At 35.2% G+C, this 20873-nt stretch overlaps 1 protein-coding gene across 1 annotated transcript; it reads left to right on the top strand.

Annotated features, from left to right (window-relative positions):
* Positions 1-13639: 13639 nt before the first annotated feature.
* On the top strand, positions 13640-18870 carry LOC131932339 (uncharacterized). The gene is made up of 6 exons (XM_059289236.1): positions 13640-14501; positions 16948-17346; positions 17506-17602; positions 17740-17823; positions 18047-18133; positions 18343-18870. Exons 1-6 carry the CDS (start codon positions 13698-13700, stop codon positions 18648-18650), a joined length of 1779 nt encoding a protein of 592 aa, XP_059145219.1. The 5' UTR covers positions 13640-13697; the 3' UTR covers positions 18651-18870.
* The last annotated feature ends 2003 nt before the right edge of the window (positions 18871-20873 follow it).

The following is a 20873-nucleotide window of genomic DNA, read 5'->3' as shown; positions in this document are numbered from 1 at the left end:
ATCAAGAATTTCAACTTTTAATTTTCCTCATTCTTTGACTTCAAACAAAAATAAATAAAAAAATCTTTCAAAAAAAGTAAAAATGTCATCACAGTTTATACTAAATCAATACTAATTTATATTGACCAATAATTAAAACAAAAATGCAATTATAATTATTCGGATAAACAATGTTCATTAGCGTGGCACATGGGTATTTACTTTTAAATAGGTCATTGCAAAGTTATTTTAACACTGCTATTTAATAGTTAAAGAGGTTATTCAGTACAATACATCGCCCTAAGATCTCCAACGTTTAAGCAGATTTGAATATTTAGTTTAGTTCAACGGCAAGTAGTCCTAGTTTTTCAATGTTAATTGTATAGGGTGGTATAGAGCGATGCTTTTTAAAAATTGTTTTTAATCACTTAACTTGTCTATCTCTAACATTAATAACAACTACGATATAATTTATTTACTTTTTAATTAAGTATTGTTGTAAAATTGTAACATTAGTCTATAAACGACGCGCTTTGTGCTATTTTTTTTTTTAAATCCATATCTCGTAGTAAATTTGGTCGTGTTTTTTGTGAATGTGTGTAAAGGGGGGTGGGGACGCTTGCAAAGTCAAAACAATTATATTAAGGTTTGTGACCTATAAAGAGGTTACGTAACCTTAAACAAAGGGGTAGGAGTTGGTAAAAACGGGAGCAAGACATTACTTCCTCCGAGTCAATAATTCCCGGTCATTTCTTCAACGCCCTTGCCTCCAGATCAAACACTACATGTCAATTCCCCACCTCCCAGAACGTAAACCTACCCAAAAACTGTAGTAGGACACTAATCACTAATAGTTGGGTAACTTATACGGTTAGGTTATGGCTAACGGTAGTGGTAATGGTATTGGAAATTGTGATGTAAATGTTAAGTAATGGTAATGGTAAAAGTAAGGGTAAAGGTTAAGATCAAGCATGCGATTTTGGGTACGGACATAGTTAGGCATTAAAAGATGGATATAGCGATAGGTGTTGGTGTAATATGTATTCTATAGTGGGAAAAATACACAGTGTAGTAATCACAGAAGATAATTGAGGAAGGGAGTTGTGGGCGAATTACCGGATTTGGAGTGGGAGTGGGTAACGTCGTTGGCCCGCGTAAAACATTTCGATTAAAATTTGATAAATTTTTGTTGCTGTATTTTTTGGTTGTTGTATGACTATTTAACAATCTTAATATTTTAAAGTAGGTTTTAATATTGTAACATTTAATGAGTACCGGTGGCCGTTATTTTTATAGTAGATATAGAGAATACATTGTGTGTGTGTGTGTGCAACTTTCTGTTAATGTTATCAATGGTGTTTTTTTTTTGTTTATTTTTTTGCATATTCCCATGTTAGTCTTTGCAATGATTTGCTATGACAATATAAAATGCTATATACTTTTACATGATACTATTCCGATGTTTTACTTTTTTTATATTTTAAATATGGGGTTGTTTTTCACCTTGAGAGAAAAAGCAAAACAAGCTTATTTCTATATAGTGATTTGACTCTGAAGCTTATTATAATTTTGTAACAGTGTTATTTAGAAATGGCAGGTGATTCGTATGTTAAATTCTAGAATCTAGTAAAAGTGTACGGTGTTGATCTTATTAATTTAAACACACAAACATGTTTTATTTAGCATATCAATTTGACAAGGTTATAAGTGGCTGGAGCACAGCCTAGCAAATCCCTACTTATATATATATATATATATATATATATATATATATATATATATATATATTTATATATATATATATATATATATATATATATATATATATATATATATATATATATATATATATATCGTGTATGTCTGTGCATTTTTGTGAGTGTTGTATTAATATAATTTTTTTTCTTCTTTTTCGGTTTTAATTGTAATCGATGCGGTGATTTCTTCCAACTCACTTATGTTCTTCGTGTTAACATGTTATGCGCCCAGCAACTCCGACTTCAGACTACTTTTCTTTCTGACTTTTCTTTCTAAGAATTCATAAAACAAAGAACATTAATCAGTCAGCAGTTGTTTGATTTTTTAGTTTTCTCTCCAAGATAGAAAGATAGAATGCTTTCCCAGCTGACGAACTTTATTTTCCCAATGATCAGGACTCGGAACTTACTGGTTCGTTTTTGTTTATGCAGCATACATGTATATGTATTTTTTAAATTTTTGATAATGTGTGCCATGATTAGTTTATAATTACGTTGTGGACACTTCTTATTTTTTAAAACACTATTTTATGAAATTATTGTTTATATATCGGGCTTGCATAGTAAATAAAAAAAGCATTTTCAAAGATAATTATTTTATAGATGTTGTTATTTACAAACATTGTATTATCCGTTTAAATATTTAACACTGCTGGTTTATAATACATAAACATTATTATATAATAATGATGCACATAATTTAGGTAAACAACACAACAGTACACGGACAGTAAATAATTACTAATGGTATACAGTTATAGTTATTTAAATGCAGGGGCGTAGCGAGGGGGGGGGGTGGGGGGGGGGGGCGGGGGGGGGGGCGGAGCGCACCGGCTGACACCATTTAGGGGGGTGACACCAAGGCAAAAAATAGCAAAATATATAGAGAAAAACTTGAGGGGGGGGGGGTGCCGCACCGGGTGACACCCGACCTCGCTACGCCACTGTTTAAATGAGTTAGTATTTAAAATTTTAGCAAATGTTTTATAGATTCATTGAAAAGTTAAAACAAATTGGATATTGAATGTTAATTTAGAGGAGTAATTACATTGTTATGTAATAAAATAAGAATTAAACTTCTTTTAGTTTAAAATTAGTTTGTTTTTATGTAACTTTAAACTAAAGTAACATTTTTCCTATTTATAACATATTTTCTAACATGCTTTTCAAATGGTATATGAGTCTGATTTAAAAACTAAAAGTATCTTGTCTAACTTTTATTCTTGGTAAAGTTTAACATCATTTCACGTGGTTTGTATAACTTGTTAGATAATATTTAAAAGTATTTTTAATTGTGCTGATTTATAACTTGTTTTCAAAAGTATTTTGTATTTGTCTTAACACAAAATTATTCAAGTTTTTATCCAACCCAGTACCTTGTCCGTAATTAATGATTTGTGTCTTCGATTTAACTTGTGGTTATTTACGCTTGTCAATTAGTTGGGTTTAGTTTTGACATGAGCTATACAGCAAAACAAAGAGCCATGTGACCAGCGTAGTTTGAACTGTCAAACTCCTAGTAATAAGCTTGCCTTATTATATAAATTACGAGATGATAAATTTTCATTGTGATAAAATTACAGAAGTTAATTTTGTCTTAAGTGTAACATTGCTAAATGTTTGTAAGCATTGTGTTTATGAGTTTTATAGATACGTGTTTCAAATGTTTCTTGTTGAACTTATAATTCCATTTACAGTTCTATACACACATATTTTCAGTTAGTTTGAAATAATAAATTAAAAAATCCTCATTCGGAATAGTGCAGAACAGGAAATTACTTAAGGAACACAGGATTCAAAATAAATAAAATAGTACAGGAATATTTCACAAATGTACTGATATAGTAACAGCGCACATTCTTCTCTCGAGGTAACCCTGTCAACCTTACAATTACATCTTTTTACAAGCTTTTATTTAACTCACTTCCTCGTCAGTCGTCAGTCTAGATCGAAACGCCGGAGTGAAAATTCGGACACTTCTACGTGACAGATACGGTTCACAGTTGGCACGTGGGTCAAGACATAAAGAAAGACAATGCAATCTGAAATTAAATTTGACTTGATTGGATGCCTAATTAATTTTTTCTGAATTAATTAAAATTTTGACCAAATTAGTAGGCATTTCTATTGAACCACACCGCGCGCGTCATCACGTTTAATAACGTTTCATCACGTATCAATAGGCGCGCAATGGTTTATAGTCATGAAACTCTATCCTAATATATAAATGTCCACGTTCGCACTTCTCTCTCTCTCTCTCTCTCTCTCTCTCTCTCTCTCTCTCTCTCTCTCTCACGGACATCACGTCAGAAACAGCAGCGATATATGAAGAACTTTATACGGACTTTCGTTGAAAATAATATGTTAGATGTTTTAAATATATAACAACAATTTTATTTAAAGAAGAAAAATAAAAAATAAATATTTTATATAAATAAATATTCGAATGTAGAAAAATATTTTTTTTATGCAACCGGAAAAGTGTTTAAACTTGGGACAAGAACGCATTTAACAATGACGTCGCTTATTGTTTACACAAAAAAAAGAGCACGAAGCTGGTGACTTCATCTTCCGAGTTTAGAATAAAAAGAAATGAACTATTTCATTCAAATATGATTTAGAGCTAGATATCCATGTACGCTATAAAATGTATACAATACGATTTTCTCGGCTTAAACTTAAAAAAATTATTTTATCTATTTGGATTCTAGATCTAGAGATTCTAGATCTAGATGTAGACTCTATCTACTGTAGAATCTATTCCAAAAATAAATTTCTATAATAAACTTTTTCAGGACTTAAATATGTTATAGAAATCTTTGTTTGTTTAGCAATGAAACTGGCTAATTTTGGGTAAAAAAATTAATTAGAAAAATAGGCATATTCGCGTAAGTTATTTTTTTTTTTAAACACTTCTTTTATTCTCCATATTTTAAAGGTACCTAATTAGCTGATGGTGCCGGATCGAGACACACCAAGTCAAACCTAATTTTTTTTTAATATGTGAATCCTCCTATTTTAGACTATAAAGAAAGGAACTACTTTGGAAATCTTTGTTTATCTAGGCAATTTGCTAATCTCTATAATATATGAAGCAAAGTTGTCGGGTGCCCGACATCGGGCACTTTCCGGCGCCGCAGGCGCTTTAAATTTGGCAGGATTGCCTTGGGGCGACAGAACACGGGGGCCGGTGCCGGTTGGCCTAAGGGTCTACGATGAGGGGGTCAAAACAGACCTCGACTGACCGGCGCTTTATATGAGCTATAAATCGAAAAAAATTGTCCACGTAGGAACCTCGTTATAATTCTTGAGGTCGTAGACCGACCCTCGGATGAATTAATTAAGCATTCAAATTCTCAATGTTTTTGAAAGCCTAAGCGAAGCTGGGCACCATGCCTAGTTGTAAATAAAACATGTAAAGTACTAAAAAAAATTCATAAAAAAATGTTTTAATAACAAGCGTTTATGTACTAATGCACTAAAAAGTAGAAAATAAATTATAGACTACTATTTAAATAACTATGAAGAAAGGCGTGGATGTCGTCCTAAACATTAGTAAAGATATCCAAAAGATACTAAAGTGACCCACGCTTTTCTTTATAGTTATTTAAATATTAGTCTATAATTTATTTTTTTACTTTTTAGTGCATTATTACATAAAAGCTTGTTGTAAAAACGTTTTATATGAAATTTTATGTCCCCTTATTATCTCCCCAACGTCGATGAGCGTGATCAACAAAAAGCATGGAAAAAACATGACCAATCACTCACACAGTCTTTCCCTTGGTCAGGTATTCTCCTTCCCCACAAACTTCATTGTTTAATGTAAATTAAAAACAACTGTTGTGTATGTATTTTTCCACGGCTTAGGTAGTTAGCCAATAGTCTGTGGACACCTCATTTACCATTGACTTATCCAGCTCATATTAAAAAAATTACACTCTGATTGCAGGTTCGAGATTACAACACTTTATTTTTTTTATTAATACTCACTGTCCCAAGAGTAACAAGAAAATCAATAAACCCCAATGTCACAAGTCTATACACTGTATCACTCCGTGTCTCAAGTTCTACAGACTCTGTTTTCTGCGTGCAATTATTCTCTGTGAAGCGGCACTCAATGGCAATCTTCCTGACAGAGCCGGGTCAAAATCCTCAACGAAACACGTCGGGTCTTAGTTGGACCAATGGCCGCTATAGCCTCCTACTGCGTTGATTACTAAACAATTCTATTTACATCAAGTAACACGTCTTGGTTAAAGTTAAAATTCAATTTTAGTCGCACCAATTCCGTAACAACATAATGTTTACGTCACAGTCTAATAATAGCTCATTTCCGTTTTTGCCGTGACCCTTTCATTGGTGACAGTTAACTACGTTTTTATCAATTGCATTGCTTTTGTAACTTTATACTGGTCCATGGTTTCCAAACTTTTTCGAGTGGCGACCCACTTTTACAAAAAGTAAGTGACCCGCGATCCCCATAGAATAAAACAGTCGACGTCCAAAAGGCCGAAAAGACAAAAGGTCGACATGGACAAAAGGCTGACATAGACGAAAGGCCCGACAAACCGTAAGGACGACAAATCTAATATCGTAAAATAATGTGTTACTTCATAGCTCTTATCTAGACAACCATCAAAATAAGGCATAAAAGAAGAGACGATGCTAGTTGCTATCCTCATAAGGTGAACCATGGGGTCCAAGCGACTGGAGATTACAGGAGTGTACAAAGGATTAACAGGTGACTATACCAATATATTTCGCCAAAAAATAAAGAAACCGTATGAATTAGACCGATTTCAAGGACCAAAACACAGTTCAAGGGTGGCACAGGAGGTAGCAGGTAATCGTCGGAAAAGATCAACTTGGAGTTTTTTGTTTTCTCGAAAAACTAAAACAAGAGCAAGGAAGAGTGGAAGTTAAATGAAGGCAATATTTCTTGGTGAGCCATAAAAAATTATTTACAGAAAAAGGGCAGGATAGCAAATGTCACTGCAAAACGTGAAAACAGAAGTAGACTTGGATTTCTACGTAGCATAGCATACAATTTATCATACTAGGTACTATTTTTTCTATGTTGTACTTTAACTTTATCATTATGCAACTGGTTTTTAATAAAAATTAAACATGTCTGTAATTGTAGTTTGTTGTTTTATAAAACTTGTCGGCCTATAGATGTCGGCCTTATTTTCTGTCGGCATTATTTCGAGTCGGTTTTTTTTCTTGTCGGCCTTTTGTCCATATCAGCCTTTTGCCTGTGTCGGCCTTTTGTCCGGATCCCATTGTAGGGGCCCATAAAATGATTGAGTTTAGGGGGTGGTGGGCTATTTTTCTAATTCCGCACTGGTGAACGGCATATACTGCGCATAACAAGTTGATACGTAATACTTGTGTTGGGGAGATCAAAAAAGAATAAAATCAATAACAAAGGTAAACTATGAATAAGTACTAAGAGACAAGATACATACTAACAATGCACCCTCTTTTAAATACCATTTGATACTTTGAAATGTAGTTTCTATGTTCTATAATGTAAAGTGGTGCAGAGCTAGGAATATAAAAGGTAAATCAAGATTTCTTGTATTGGTAAGATAATTATAAACTTGCCATTCTGTAAACGACCAACCATTATGTATTATGGCAGTGTTTCTTCCAGATTTTTTCTCGGGGAGGGGGTGGGGCACTTAAAAATTTTGGGCGGGGTAGAGGGTGGACTAAGTTTTCTGGTGGGGGGGGGGGGGGGCGGAGGAGCGAACATAGTTAAAAGTATATATTTTCTATCTATATAAATTCTATTTTGTTCGGGGTGGGAGAGGGGCGGCATAGACGTGCTTTGGGGGGGGGGGGGGCACAGCACCCTCGAAGAGATACCTTAAAGAAAAACTGCTCTATTTTACTCTGTAGTCAACTTTAGCCGAAAACCTATTTTACAAGGAATTAACTATTCAGAAAAATGATTGAATTTACATAATGCAACGATATGTAAAACATATAGACATACGTATATTTTATTCTTGCAATTGTATATAGTATCATTAATTATTACTTCGTCGATTTGTATTGATTTATCTACAATCGATCTTTGTTATGAAAACGCAATGAACCAATAAATACATTAAAATATTAAGGTTGTATATTGTAACCACTCTGGGCTAGGCTAACAATAGTGGTCTTTAAACCGTCGTTTCAAACAGCTTCGTGACCTTGTTTACTAGATCTTAACTGCACAGACACTAACGTTCGTATTGCTACACTGTATGTAACAAATGCTTCGCATAATCAAGAATAAGATAACACACAGTTAATACTTTAACAGTATTAAATTTTAATTATATTTCTTTAAAATAACTGCATTCCTAATTTACCTTAAGTGCAGGATGAAGGGATAACTTAATACTTAAATTCTATTCATAGACACAAAAAAAGAATTTTTAAAGTAAATTTCCCGACAATTGATGCTTTGGCTACTTGTTTTAATCTAAAAGTAAATTGTCCTGCATTATGATATATATATATATATATATATATATATATATATATATATATATATATATATATATATATATATAATTAGCTTACTGGATGTCATATCAGGCTGTTACGTTTTTAACATGCCAGTATATGGCTAGTTGGTTCATTTGATTAAAAAGTCAGGTGCGGAGTTACACAAGATTACGTTATATAGGCCTACTCCAGCATTGTCATTGTTTAATCGCTGCTGATAGCAATCGAAGATTTTATTGTATTTTATTGATTTCCAATAGATCTGTAGCTTCTACGAACAAGGACATTTAAATAACCTAGACCTTTTTTCAGAATCGCTTTAGGTAAATCAAAGTTGTATGATTTAGATAAGTATAGAGGAATTGGATTTTTAGATACTATATTCTGCAGAATGAAAGGTAAGTTGATGTATTTCACTATAATTTTCTATTTTTACAAGCTTTTATTTATCTTGCTTCCTCTGTCTGTTGTCAGTCTGTCGACAGTCTGTCTATCTGTCATCATAGATAGAAACGCTCGAGCGAAATATCGGGCATGTTTAACTGACAGATTCGATTCAAAGTTGGCACGTGGGTCAACAATTGAAGATAATGCAATCTGACATTAAATTAGACCTAGTTGGATAACTATTTAATTTTTTATAAACTAATTAAAATTTAGTCCAAACCAGTAGGCTGCCTTATCCAACTATTCCACACTTTTCGTCTATGTCAGCCTTTTGTCCATGTCGACCTTTTTTCTTTTCGGCCTTTTGGACGTCGACTGTTTTATTCTATGGGGATCGCGGGTCACTTACTTTTTGTAAAAGTGGGTCGCCACTCGAAAAAGTTTGGAAACCATGGACCAATGTAAAGTTACAAAAGCAATGCAATTGATAAAAACGTAGTTAACTGTCACCAATGAAAGGGTCACGGCAAAATACAAAGATTATATAGGGAAATACAACTGGTCAGTTTTGACCCCTTTACGAAGTTTTCCCTGATATGCCGAGTTTTTTGTGACACCCTAAGGTGTTCTCCTACCACCTCACAAAATATCAAGGGGGGTCGTCGGAGGAATTTGTTTTTCGTAATAGTGCTCATATAAAGAGAATTTCACTCGCGGTCACTTTTTAGCCCTCGTCGAGGGCTTTAAGTCAAACCGACAGTTTTCCCTAAAGGTCAAGCCATTGAGCTAAGAGTATGCAAAACATTAGCCAGATATACTGAGTTTAAGTACCCTAAAGTCTGCGTTGAAATGACCCTCTGTTTTTGCCATAAAATACAAAGATTATATAGGGAAATACAACTGGTCAGTTTTGACCCCTTTACGAAGTATTCCCAGATATGCCGAGTTTTTTGTGACACCCCAAGGCGTTGTCCTATCACCTCACAAAATATCAAGGGGGGTCGTCGGAAGAAATTTTTTTCGTAATATAGCCCATATAAGGTGCCGGTCAGTCGAGGTCAGTTTTGACCCCCTCCCCGTAGAATTTTCGGCCAACCGTCACCGTCCCTCGTGTTCTATCGCCCCGAGGCACCATCGTGCCAAATTTGACGCGCCTACGGCGCCGGGAACTGCCCTATCGGGCACTTGACCACTTTGCTTTATATATATATATATATATATGGCTACAGGACATTACCCCCCTGGATATTTCCCCCCCGGACATTTCCCCCCCGTATTTACCCCCCGGTGCAATTACCCCCCTGTCAATTACCCCCCTGTCAATTACCCCCCCGGGGAATTACCCCCCTCCTCTCAAGTTAAAATCCTAACTCTAACTAGGATTTTATCCCTATACAGGGGCGTAGCGAGGGGGGGGGGGCGGGGGCAGCGGACCGCACCGGGTGACACCATTAAGGGGGGTGACACCAAGGCAAAAAATAGCAAAATATATAGAGAAAAACTCGAGGGGGGTGCAAATCGTAAGTTTGAGGGGGGGGGGTGCAAATCGAAAACTTGAGGGGGGGGGTTCAAATCGAAAGTTTGAAAGTTTGTCCCTTGGAAGGGTCTCTATGTCTCTGGGGGGGGGGGGTGACACTATTAAGTGCCGCCCCTGGTGACACCCGACCTCGCTACGCCACTGTCCCTATATACTACTTTAATCCAAACCTTAAGAAAAATACCAAAACCTAAGCATCCACCTTAGCCTAAACCTTCACACAAAACCAAAACCAAAGCTAGACACAACCCTAACCCTAAAACTAGCTTTAACCCTAACCGTAACCCTAGCTCTAACTCTAACCCTAACCCTAGCCCTAATCTTAACCCTAACCCTAGCCCTAGCCCTAACCCTAACCCTAACCCTAACCCTAACCCTAACCCTAACCTTAACCCTAACCCTAACCCTAACCCTAACTCTAACTCTAACCCTAACCCTAACATTAACCCTAACCCTAACCCTAACCCTAGCCCTAAAACGTAACCCTAACCCTAACCCTAACTCTAACCCTGTCCGGGGGGGGGGGGGGGGGGGGGGTAATGTCCTACTGGGCGGGGGGTAATTGACAGGGGGGTAATTGACAGGGGGGGTAATTACTCTGGGGGGTAATGTCGGGGGGGAAATATCCGGGGGGTAATTGACAGGGGGGAAATGTCCTGTTCCCATATATATATATATATATATATATATATATATATATATATACATATATATATATACATATATATATACATATAGGGGTCGGCGTGGTCGAGTCGGTAAAGCTCATGGTTGCTAAACCGAAAAGTCTCGAGTTCGAACCCTCGGGCAGATGAGGCTCGTTAGCTGGGGACAGCCACTCTTCTAGGAGAGACAACTCCAAAATTAAACAACTGCTGCCTTGTAGTTTGTTCTTGGTTGGACAAAGGCTATGGAAGCAAATCCAAAAAGAAAAGCAGGCTGAAATCGGAGTCAATGGCCTCAATGGCGCATAACCAGTTGACACGTAACGCTTAATTGTGTTGGAGGCGTGGTCGAGTCGGCAAAAAGCTCATGGTTGATAAATTCGAACAAAGTCTCGAGTTTAAACCCACTGGCAGATAAATCTCGATCCCCTTCTACACTAATAATTAAGAACGAAGAAGAAGAAGAAGATATACATATATATATATATATATATATATATATATATATATATATATATATATATATATATATATATGTGTGTGTGTGTGTATGACACTTTAGCATCTTATATTTGGCGGCTCTCGGTTGTCACTATAAATAGAAACATAAAATTTGTATTTTAATAGTTGTTCTGTTTTTTAAAGAACGTAATTTAGTGCAAGTGATTCTGTCTTTTTACAAGCTTTTATTTCACTCACTTCCTCGTCAGTCGACAGTCTGTATGTCGTCAGTCTAGATCGAAACGCAGGCGTGAAAATTCGGTCATGTCTACTTGACCGATACGATTCACATTTGACACGTGGGTAAAGACATGAAGACAATGCAATCTGAAATTAAATTTGACTTAATTGGATGTCTAATTAATTTTTTATGAATAAATTAAAATTTGGTACCGAATTAGTAGGCCTGATTATCCAATACACCACACGCTCCATCACGTTCAATAGCTGCGCCATCACGTTCAATGGCTGCGCCATCACGTTCAGTAGGCGCGCAATGGTTTTTAGTCATGTAACTCTATTGTAAATAAAACATGTAAAGTACTGAAAATAATTCATATTAATTCACAAATAAATTATAGACTACTATTTAAATAACTATAAAGAAAAGCGTGGGTGTCTTCCTTAATATTAGTTACGGTATCCAATAGATACTAAAGTGACTCACGCTTTTCTTTATAGTTATTTAAATAGTAGTCTATAATTTATTTTCTACTTTTTAGTGCATTATTATATAAAAGCTTGTTATTAAAACATTTTTTATGATTTTTTTTGTTGTACAACCACTATGGGTCAGTCAGGAGTGATATTATTAGGAGCTTTTGCCGGTGCGCGGACCTTTGACCACAGGTGTTTTGACCATAGGGGGTTTTACCATAGGGGGTTTGACCACAGCGGAGCTTTGACCATTGGGGCTTTGACCATAGGGGGTTTGACCACAGCGGGCCTTTGACCATAGCGGTGCTTTGATCATATGGGGTTTGATCATAGGGGGTTTGACCATAGGGGGTTTGACCACATGTGTTTTCTCAACAGAGGGTCTTTGATCACAGGTGATCAACTGGTGTTTGATTACAAGCGCTGTGTCCGGCTTTGATCATAGGTGTGATACAATTAACACGATTTTATACATGTTTCCTGCGGATACGTTAATAGAAATTAACATGTATTTAAATAAAGCCAAGAACTATATTTTAGTCTCCACATAAAGGCTGGTGCTAGGCCTCATAGATTTATTTTAAATATAAATGAAACACAAATAATGCGACATATATCAAGTTTTACAAATAAATAATGTAGAAGCACTTGAAAATACATAGCATATATAAAGGATAAAAAATGATACAAAACTTGCCAACAATATAGTCAAAGATGTAATACATAAAATGGTTAACTAAATGACAGATGTGCTATAGCACGCAAATATGACAGTACATCTGTTTGACCATATTATTACATCATGTCGAAATTTAAAATATAATTTTGCAACTTTTAATTAAAATAAATCCTTACCATATATGGACAGCATTGGACAAACCACCTGAGATCAAAGACCCTATGTAGACAAAACACTTATGATCAAAGCCGGCCACAGCGCTTGTGATCAAACACCAGTTGATAGACCACCTGTGATCAAAGACCCTCTGTTGAGAAAACACCTGTGGTCAAACCCCCTATGGTCAAACCCCCTATGATCAAATCACCTATGGTCAAAGCACCGCTATGGTCAAAGCTCCGCTGTGGTCAAACCCCCTATGGTCAAAGCCCCAATGGTCAAAGCTCCGCTGTGGTCAAACCCCATATGGTCTAACCCCCTATGGTCAAAGCACCTGTGGTCAAAGGTCCTAGGACCCTTTTGCCTCTTTGTATTGTCTTGAAATTATTTTGAAAAGTGTCTAAAAGGAGGTAAGACTTTTTTTTATATTTTTTAGACTCCAAGTCGTCTTTTATGAAGTATGTATATGTATGAATGATTACATTGGTATTTATTACTCTGATTTTCATTCTATGTACTACAATTATTGAAGCATGTTTCAGAGATTGTGAGGTGATTTATATTTATCTATTTAGTTAAGTTTATTATGTCTTATTTTTTTTTTAAAATTCCAGATCGATATACAAGTAATGGAAAAACGTGTATTTATAATTTACTATATCATAAATTTTAAGTAACAACAAACAGGCATTGAAAAAATCTGCATGCAATGAATAAATAATGTATGGACCATTTAAACCTTGAAGATATATGTAAAGTGTAAACTTAAACAATAAAGAAGTGTTTATTATAATAATTTAAACTGGCACTGGAATATATAAGGTTAATATTATAAATAAACATCACTTTACGTAAAAATTGACATTAAAATGGCCAACACTATTGATAAATATAGAAAAGGTGAAACACAATTAATGATAGCCATTATAAGTAAAAAACGAGAACAGGCAGAAAGATTAATTAAAAGAGGGGTTGATGTTAATGCTGTTGATTACAATGGAAAAAACGCGTTGATGTATGCCATTGAACACGGGACAACAGAAATTGCTCTTATTTTAATAGATTATGGAATCGACGTAAAAGCTAGGGACAATAAATGGAAAAATGCGTTAAAGTATGCATTAGATTATGAAAATATAGAAGTTGTAAACAAGATAATTAACGCACATGATCTAGATAAAAATGATATAAATATTAATGGGAGGGCTACACTTTTGCTCGCCTGTAAAAGGGGGTATTTAGCTGTTCTAAGAGATGTAATAAATAAGGGAGTAGATATTAATGCGGTTGATACAGACGGAACAAATGGGTTGTTGCTCGCTGCAAGAGGAAGGCACAAACATATTGTGGAATGTTTAATCAATAGTGGAATTGATATCAATGTTGTTAATTGTGATCAAATGAATGCGTTGATGATTGCTGCGAATAATGGAGACGAACAAAGTGTAGAACTTTTAATCAATGGACGTATCAACATTAGGGCAATTGATAAATATGGATGGAATGCTTTAATGTACGCATCGAAAGTTGGAAATAGGAAAATACTTGAATTACTAATTAAAAACAAGTGTGATCTTCAAGTTGTAAATACAGAAGGAGACAATGCCTTAGCCATAGCTTTAAAACACAGTCATAGGGATTGTGTCGAACTACTTAACAGGCCTACAGTTTCGGTAAGTAGCGTTCCATAATTTTGGATAATAGGAAATTGTCGTAGAAAACAGTAAGCATCACGTCTGGAAGAATGAAAGGCATTACAGTAAATGCAAAAAGTACACAATGTGAAAAAATATTTTTCTATGTGGGTTACGTATACATATTTAATTAAGGAAATGCTTTATTATAGTTTTCTAGCACAAAGTAGATTTTTTAAATTGTAATAGAACGGCCATTCAAAAACAATAATATATTATTGCTGCTACCTAGGAGGAAAGAATACGCGTCTTGTTAACACCAAATTTACATTGTGTCTATTTATTTAGAAAAATATTTCTGTTCATTTTTATATGTAGGCTGGGCCTTTAACATTTAAAAGCGTCGTTTTAATTCATTTATTGTACAGTTTTGTTTTTTTTCACGGGAAGTGTACGAAAAAAATCACGTGTTTTCGGAGATGTAAGCTTGCCACACACATTTGTTCATAAGAGAATCATAGACTATACAAAAGGTGTCCTATAAAACAAAACTTACAAAAATGTATGGGAATTTCGGTATCGCGCATTGGCGTTGCGACCCTTCTCGGCGCCCGGGGACAAACTTTCGATTTGCACCCCCCTTCAAGATTTCGATTTTCACTCCCACCCCCCTCAAATTTTCGATTTGCCCCCCCTCCCCCCCACTCAAGATTTTGATTTACACCCCCCACCCCTCAAGCTTTCAATTTATTTTTCCAACCAATTTTGGCGACCCCTAAGGTCGGCGCCCGGGGACATATGTTCCCCCTGCCCCCCCCCCCCCTATCCCCCCCCCTCGCTATCTTATCGCGTTTCCAATCGAGCATTTGTAGGCGTTAGTGTTATTTTCTAGTATTGGGTTATTCAAATGTAAACAATGTCGGATCTATATTTCTTGTATATTAATTATTGGGATGCTGTTATGCCCGTACTATGAACCAGACGCTCCATGGCGTGCCGCATGAATAGAAATTTTGAGTGTACCTTGATCAGCCTCAAAAATCGTGAGGTAGAACATCCCTCGGAAACAGCTAATGTGCCAGGGGTGTCGTGGGCTCCCCTGTGAAGAAAAGGTTACATTACAGCTTGGGCACCGGCTGCTAACCCAGGATCGATTAATTCATTGATTTTGGTACCCCGCCGAATCTCTCGTATAATACGAATGTAGGCGTCTCTAAGTCATGCAAAAGCAGGAGCACCAGAGGACGCCCATGGTGCAGAGTAGCAAATCATTCAAGGTGTACCTCTTGTGTGTGACGCTCAATAAACGAACCTGAAGTTGTAAAATAGCTACTAGGGTAGCCTACTTGTGACGCCCAACCGGACACTTCCATGAGTACGCCGGAGAACGTATATTGTATAATTTGACTGATGCGCATTCATTGAGCTGGCCGCGGGTGCTAAAATAACCACGGATGTTGTCGTAAGATCTACCATACATTACCATTGGGGCACCGGAGAACGCCCTTGATTCGATCAAGTCATAAATTATAGTAGCCCACCGTGAAGGAAGTTCTTTAAAACAAATGTAGGCACCCTGGGTAATCCGTACCAGATCAGATTTCTGACACATTCAATATTCCGATATACATGCGGTTATTCTGTGTTATATGGGGTTACTTTCTGTTTAACTTTTATTTTGCCAAAATAAAAAGTTTCCACAGCGTTATATATATAGCCGAAACATAATAATGTATTAGAAAGTAGTAAACATTTTAATTGACGTCTTATATCTGATTGAATGCTATGTTTTCTTTGAAGAGTAATATTTCCATATTTTAAACACTGGAAACAGAGTAATGTAATGCTTCCAAATATAGGAGTTGACACAAATTTTAAAAGCTCTGTAAGTATATTTTATTCACCAGATGAATATATAACTTTTGTTCATCGAAAGACGATGGATGCACCCATAGGCATTAAATAAGGAAAGCATGTATCACCAATGCATGTCGATCCCCCTCTTGACATTGTCGCTATAGTCCAAAGGAAAGCAAAGCAAAACCTTTGGTGCCCCATTTGTTTGCTGAGGTTGCCGATCGAAACCAGAAAGGGTATTCCTGTCGCTTAAGAGGCTATATTACACTTTGATTTCGGAGCTTTTTCTCCTAGATAAGTTGCCCAGTGTTTTAATATCTGGACGCTACAGTTAGGAAATATAAGATTTCCTTCCTTTGGCCATTAGTGTTATAGAAATAAGCTTGGCGTATTGGGATATTAATTAGTATTGCGCAGTTTACCCTGAAGAATATTTTCCAAAGATAAAGTATTTAAAAAGGATAAAAAGAAGCATTTTAAGTTTCTGGTTTTATGTACGATGTCTTCTTTTGTGTGTGTGTGTGTGTTTGTGTGTGTGTGTGCGTGTATGTGTATGTGCGTGTGTGTGTGTGATTCTGCATGTTATTTATTTTAAAATTAATAATTAAGCAGTTCTTGAAATTTCTAGGCAAATCGAAACCCGTTTACCGTGCATCCTAGTGCGAAAGACGTCATTGATAGGCAAGTTTCAGATCTTTATTCTTCAATAAACTTTGACAAGCAGGCACAGAAGAAAAGGCTTGAAGAGACTTGCAAACAGTTTGAGAATTTTGAAACGTTGACCAGCGCCATAAGGGAAATACCCTCACACAATTTAGACTTTCGCCTGGTATCAACGCCTGGGGAAATTCTCAATCTAAAATGTAAAATTTGCTGTGAAGAAGAGGCTGATACGACATTTTTGCCGTGCGGGCATCTTTGCTGCTGCAGTACCTGTGGTTTTGATATTGATAATTGCCCGGAGTGTACAAGAAATATTGAACAAAAAAGAATTAATTATACAAAAACAGAAAGTATTATTAGCCAGGTATCTACATAATTTGCGTATAGGTCTATGTAAAAGTTTAAAAGTCTACGTCTGTCTTTGAGCACGAGCATTTTTATTTGCACTTGCATGAATGGATTTATGTATGCGTTATGGTGTTTTTGTGATCCAGCTGGTTATCTATACCTTTGTCCAATATAGGAAACTAATGATGTTCAAGAAAATGCTGGTGACTCACACACAAAAATATTAAATATTAACCCTGGATCACTGCTATCAAATTCTCAAGAAAGTGAAGGTAGTAGTAAAAAAGTGTTTATGATTAGTAAGTTTAAAATTAACAAATTTACTAAAATAAAACGAAATATTAAATCTCCAGCATTAATATATCTTACTATCTATCGTAAATTTAATTCATAATCTTTCGCTTTGCAGATCTTAACAATACTTACGACTTCAACACAAATATGTTTAGCATCAATCCAGGATCGCCATTGTCAAATTCTCAAGAAAGTAACGGTAGTAATTCATTTTCTCGATGTTGTGCGAGTTTTTCATATTTTTAGGTTAATACAATAGGAATAAAATAAATTTGAATTGTAATGTAATGAGTATTGTGTTATTCGTGAGTAGTATGTTTAATAGATAAACGAATTTGCTAAACTAAATAATTGTTAAGCCTCCAGCACTATTACATCTTACAGTCTATCGTGAATTTAATTTGTAACATTTCACTTTGCAGACCTTAATGATACTGAAGATTTATGTACAAATGTATTCAATATCAAACAAGGATCATTACTTTCAAATTTTCAAGAAAGTACAAGTTGTAATTATTCTATTTTATGTTTTTTAAATAGTCATATTTTAATAATAAGGGACAATGGGAAAAAAATAATAACGTTGTAACGTAGTGTGTTTCGGTGTGATTGTGAGAATTCATTTTTATAGGCAAACACATTTTTAAACTACAGAAACATCAATGACATTCACTAACGCATCCCACATTTTATAATAAAATATAATACTTTTTTGCAGACCAAAAAAAACCAATTCGTGGTTTAAAACTCCAAGATCAACATTTCACTTTACTTCGGATGAAATACGAGGATATTGTAGATGAAATTGATGGACAGAATTTAACTGATTATCTTTTTTCAAAAAATATTATAGATCATGATGATAAATTGTATATTGAAGGAATTAAATCACGTCGCGAGAGAAGCCGAGCTCTGTTGGATAAAATACTTTTTGCCGGGCCTAAACGAGCGTTTCTAGAATTTATAAATGCATTGATGAAGAACAACTATACAGAATTAGCCAATACGCTTGCGATGTATTTATGATAAAATATTATATAAGTGCACATTGTTAAAACGTATTAAATTGATAAATGTCAAATGATATTTGGCTTAAATTCGTAGAAAAAAAAGAAATAATTGGCTACATTGTAATAGCAGAATAGCGAATAAAACTAATTAATTTAATTTTTTATGCTAAGGGAGATAAATTTAAAAAAGAAATTCAACTCACTCTAAATATAGCTGTTTAAGTCTGTATTTATGATTACCTACCCTCATTTTTTACTTTCTCGTATATACGAAGTATAGAGAAAGTATTGTAATCGTGCAAAAAAAAAATCGAGATTTTTACAGTTCTCGACGTTTTACACCTCACTGATGCGGAAAAACATAATTTTGCAATCTTGTCCGTATGTCTGTGTGTGTGTGTGTCTGTGTGTGTGTCTGTGTGTCCGTGTGTAAACACGATAACTTGAGTACCGTTACAGCTAGGTTGATGAAATTTCATATATAAGTATTATATCAAAATCGTAGATCCGTATCAACTTTTGAGCGATTTCCGACAACCGGAAGTGGCACTTTTCCTACTTTGAATTTTTCAAAAGCCTATAACTTGAGTACTATTTCAGATAGATAAATGAAATTTCACATGTAAGTAAAAGATCTAATTCTCTACCTTCTGTTAAATTTTGAGTAATTTCCGTTGACTGGAAGTAGTAATTTACGCTACTTCCGATTTCTCAAAAAACTAATGTAAATTTTTAAAGTACTAATAATATTGTGCACTATTATACGCGTTTTTATTCGGCGTTTGCTTGGTGCGCAATGTTTTTTTTATGAGATTCTATTCTATTTTTAAAAGTTTAAGTATTTAAAATGGATTAAAAATCATAACTATATCCCCAGTTACCATCCCCTGTTGTTTTATATAAGAATATTCGAGAAAGTTTAGGGGAGATCACTACCGGTTTATTTCTATTCCTACCGCATTGTATATTATGTTAAGGCTCATAATTAAAATAGATTAAGGTTAGGATTATTTATGATTACTCGGTATAAGGTTTTATTATTGTTTTTTTTATTTCTATGATCTCTTAGAATCACTTTTTATAAGTGTATAATTAAAACTAATCAACTAAAAAAATATTTTTGGCAAGGGATATATTTTTAAAAATATGATGCTATATTTTGTTTTCCTGTGAATTGTATAAGAAAATTGTATGATTAGTCCAACGATCATAGTTTTTCGTTGGAATATCAATATAAAACACGTCATTAATGCAGTCGTTTGGATTATACAGTGATCTAAGAGGCTATATTACTTTGATATCGGGGTAAAGGTAAACCTTAATGCATTAAATACGGCGTTAATTACAGATTGCATCTAGCTGTTAATGCACCTATAGATAGAAAGGACAACTTTAGGGTGTTGAGCGTATTGGTGTGGGGTTTGGTCTACTCCGTGTGTGGCTCGTGGACTATGAGTTATAATGTCTATGTACAGTGGAGTATTTTTTTGTTGTTGCTTTTTTTGGGTTTTTTTTTGTTGTTTTTTTGCGGGGTGCGGTGTGATATGTTGTGGTACAGGTCAGTTCAGGTTATTTGGTGGTGTGGTGACGCTAGTTATTAATAGGTTAGAGTTCAGAATAGCGTTAGTCAGGTAGATGAGGTAGACATAGGTCAGTCAAGGAGAACCAATAGAATTGTAGCAGATGACCGGTCACGTGCAACGGTCAGCTGATCATGGATTTGTGGGCAGTTAGAGATAGGTAGCGCTAGAGGGAGCATGTACAAGTTAAAATGTAAATAATAATAGAGTTGGTCATGGGAGTGTGTAGGGAGACGTCGAGTGTAAATAAAGAACATTATTTTTTTTTACTTTCAATTACACTTTTCGTTTTGTTTTCATCACTGAACTATGCCAGGCTACATTTAAAGAGACGATTCTCGGAGTTAGGGTATACATGACGGTATACCAATGACACATACGAGCTGACCCGTGCCGTAAGCATGCGCCGCTATTTAGTTGTTTTATTTGCTAAATTTTAATAATTCATAATTTGCGAATTCAACACTAACAGTGCTGCGACTGAAAATATTTTGCTTTAAAACACTATCAGTAGCTCATGAAGGACGATTATCCTAACGTGTAGACTGCGGGTTGTTTGCAGTCGGTTCGGGGTGTCGTATATCATACCTTGTGATGTGGTGAGGGTTTCCATCTACCCAGTATGTTGTCTTTTTTATGTGCGGGATGAGTGACTGGTG

This window comes from Physella acuta, unplaced genomic scaffold, assembly GCF_028476545.2.
Source record: "Physella acuta isolate Inbredline_101_S28 unplaced genomic scaffold, ASM2847654v3 ptg002140l, whole genome shotgun sequence".
In the NCBI taxonomy this organism is placed as follows: Eukaryota; Metazoa; Mollusca; class Gastropoda; family Physidae; genus Physella; species Physella acuta.
The sequence above is the reverse complement of the archived record's forward strand: the minus strand, read 5'-3'. Positions and strand labels throughout refer to the sequence as shown.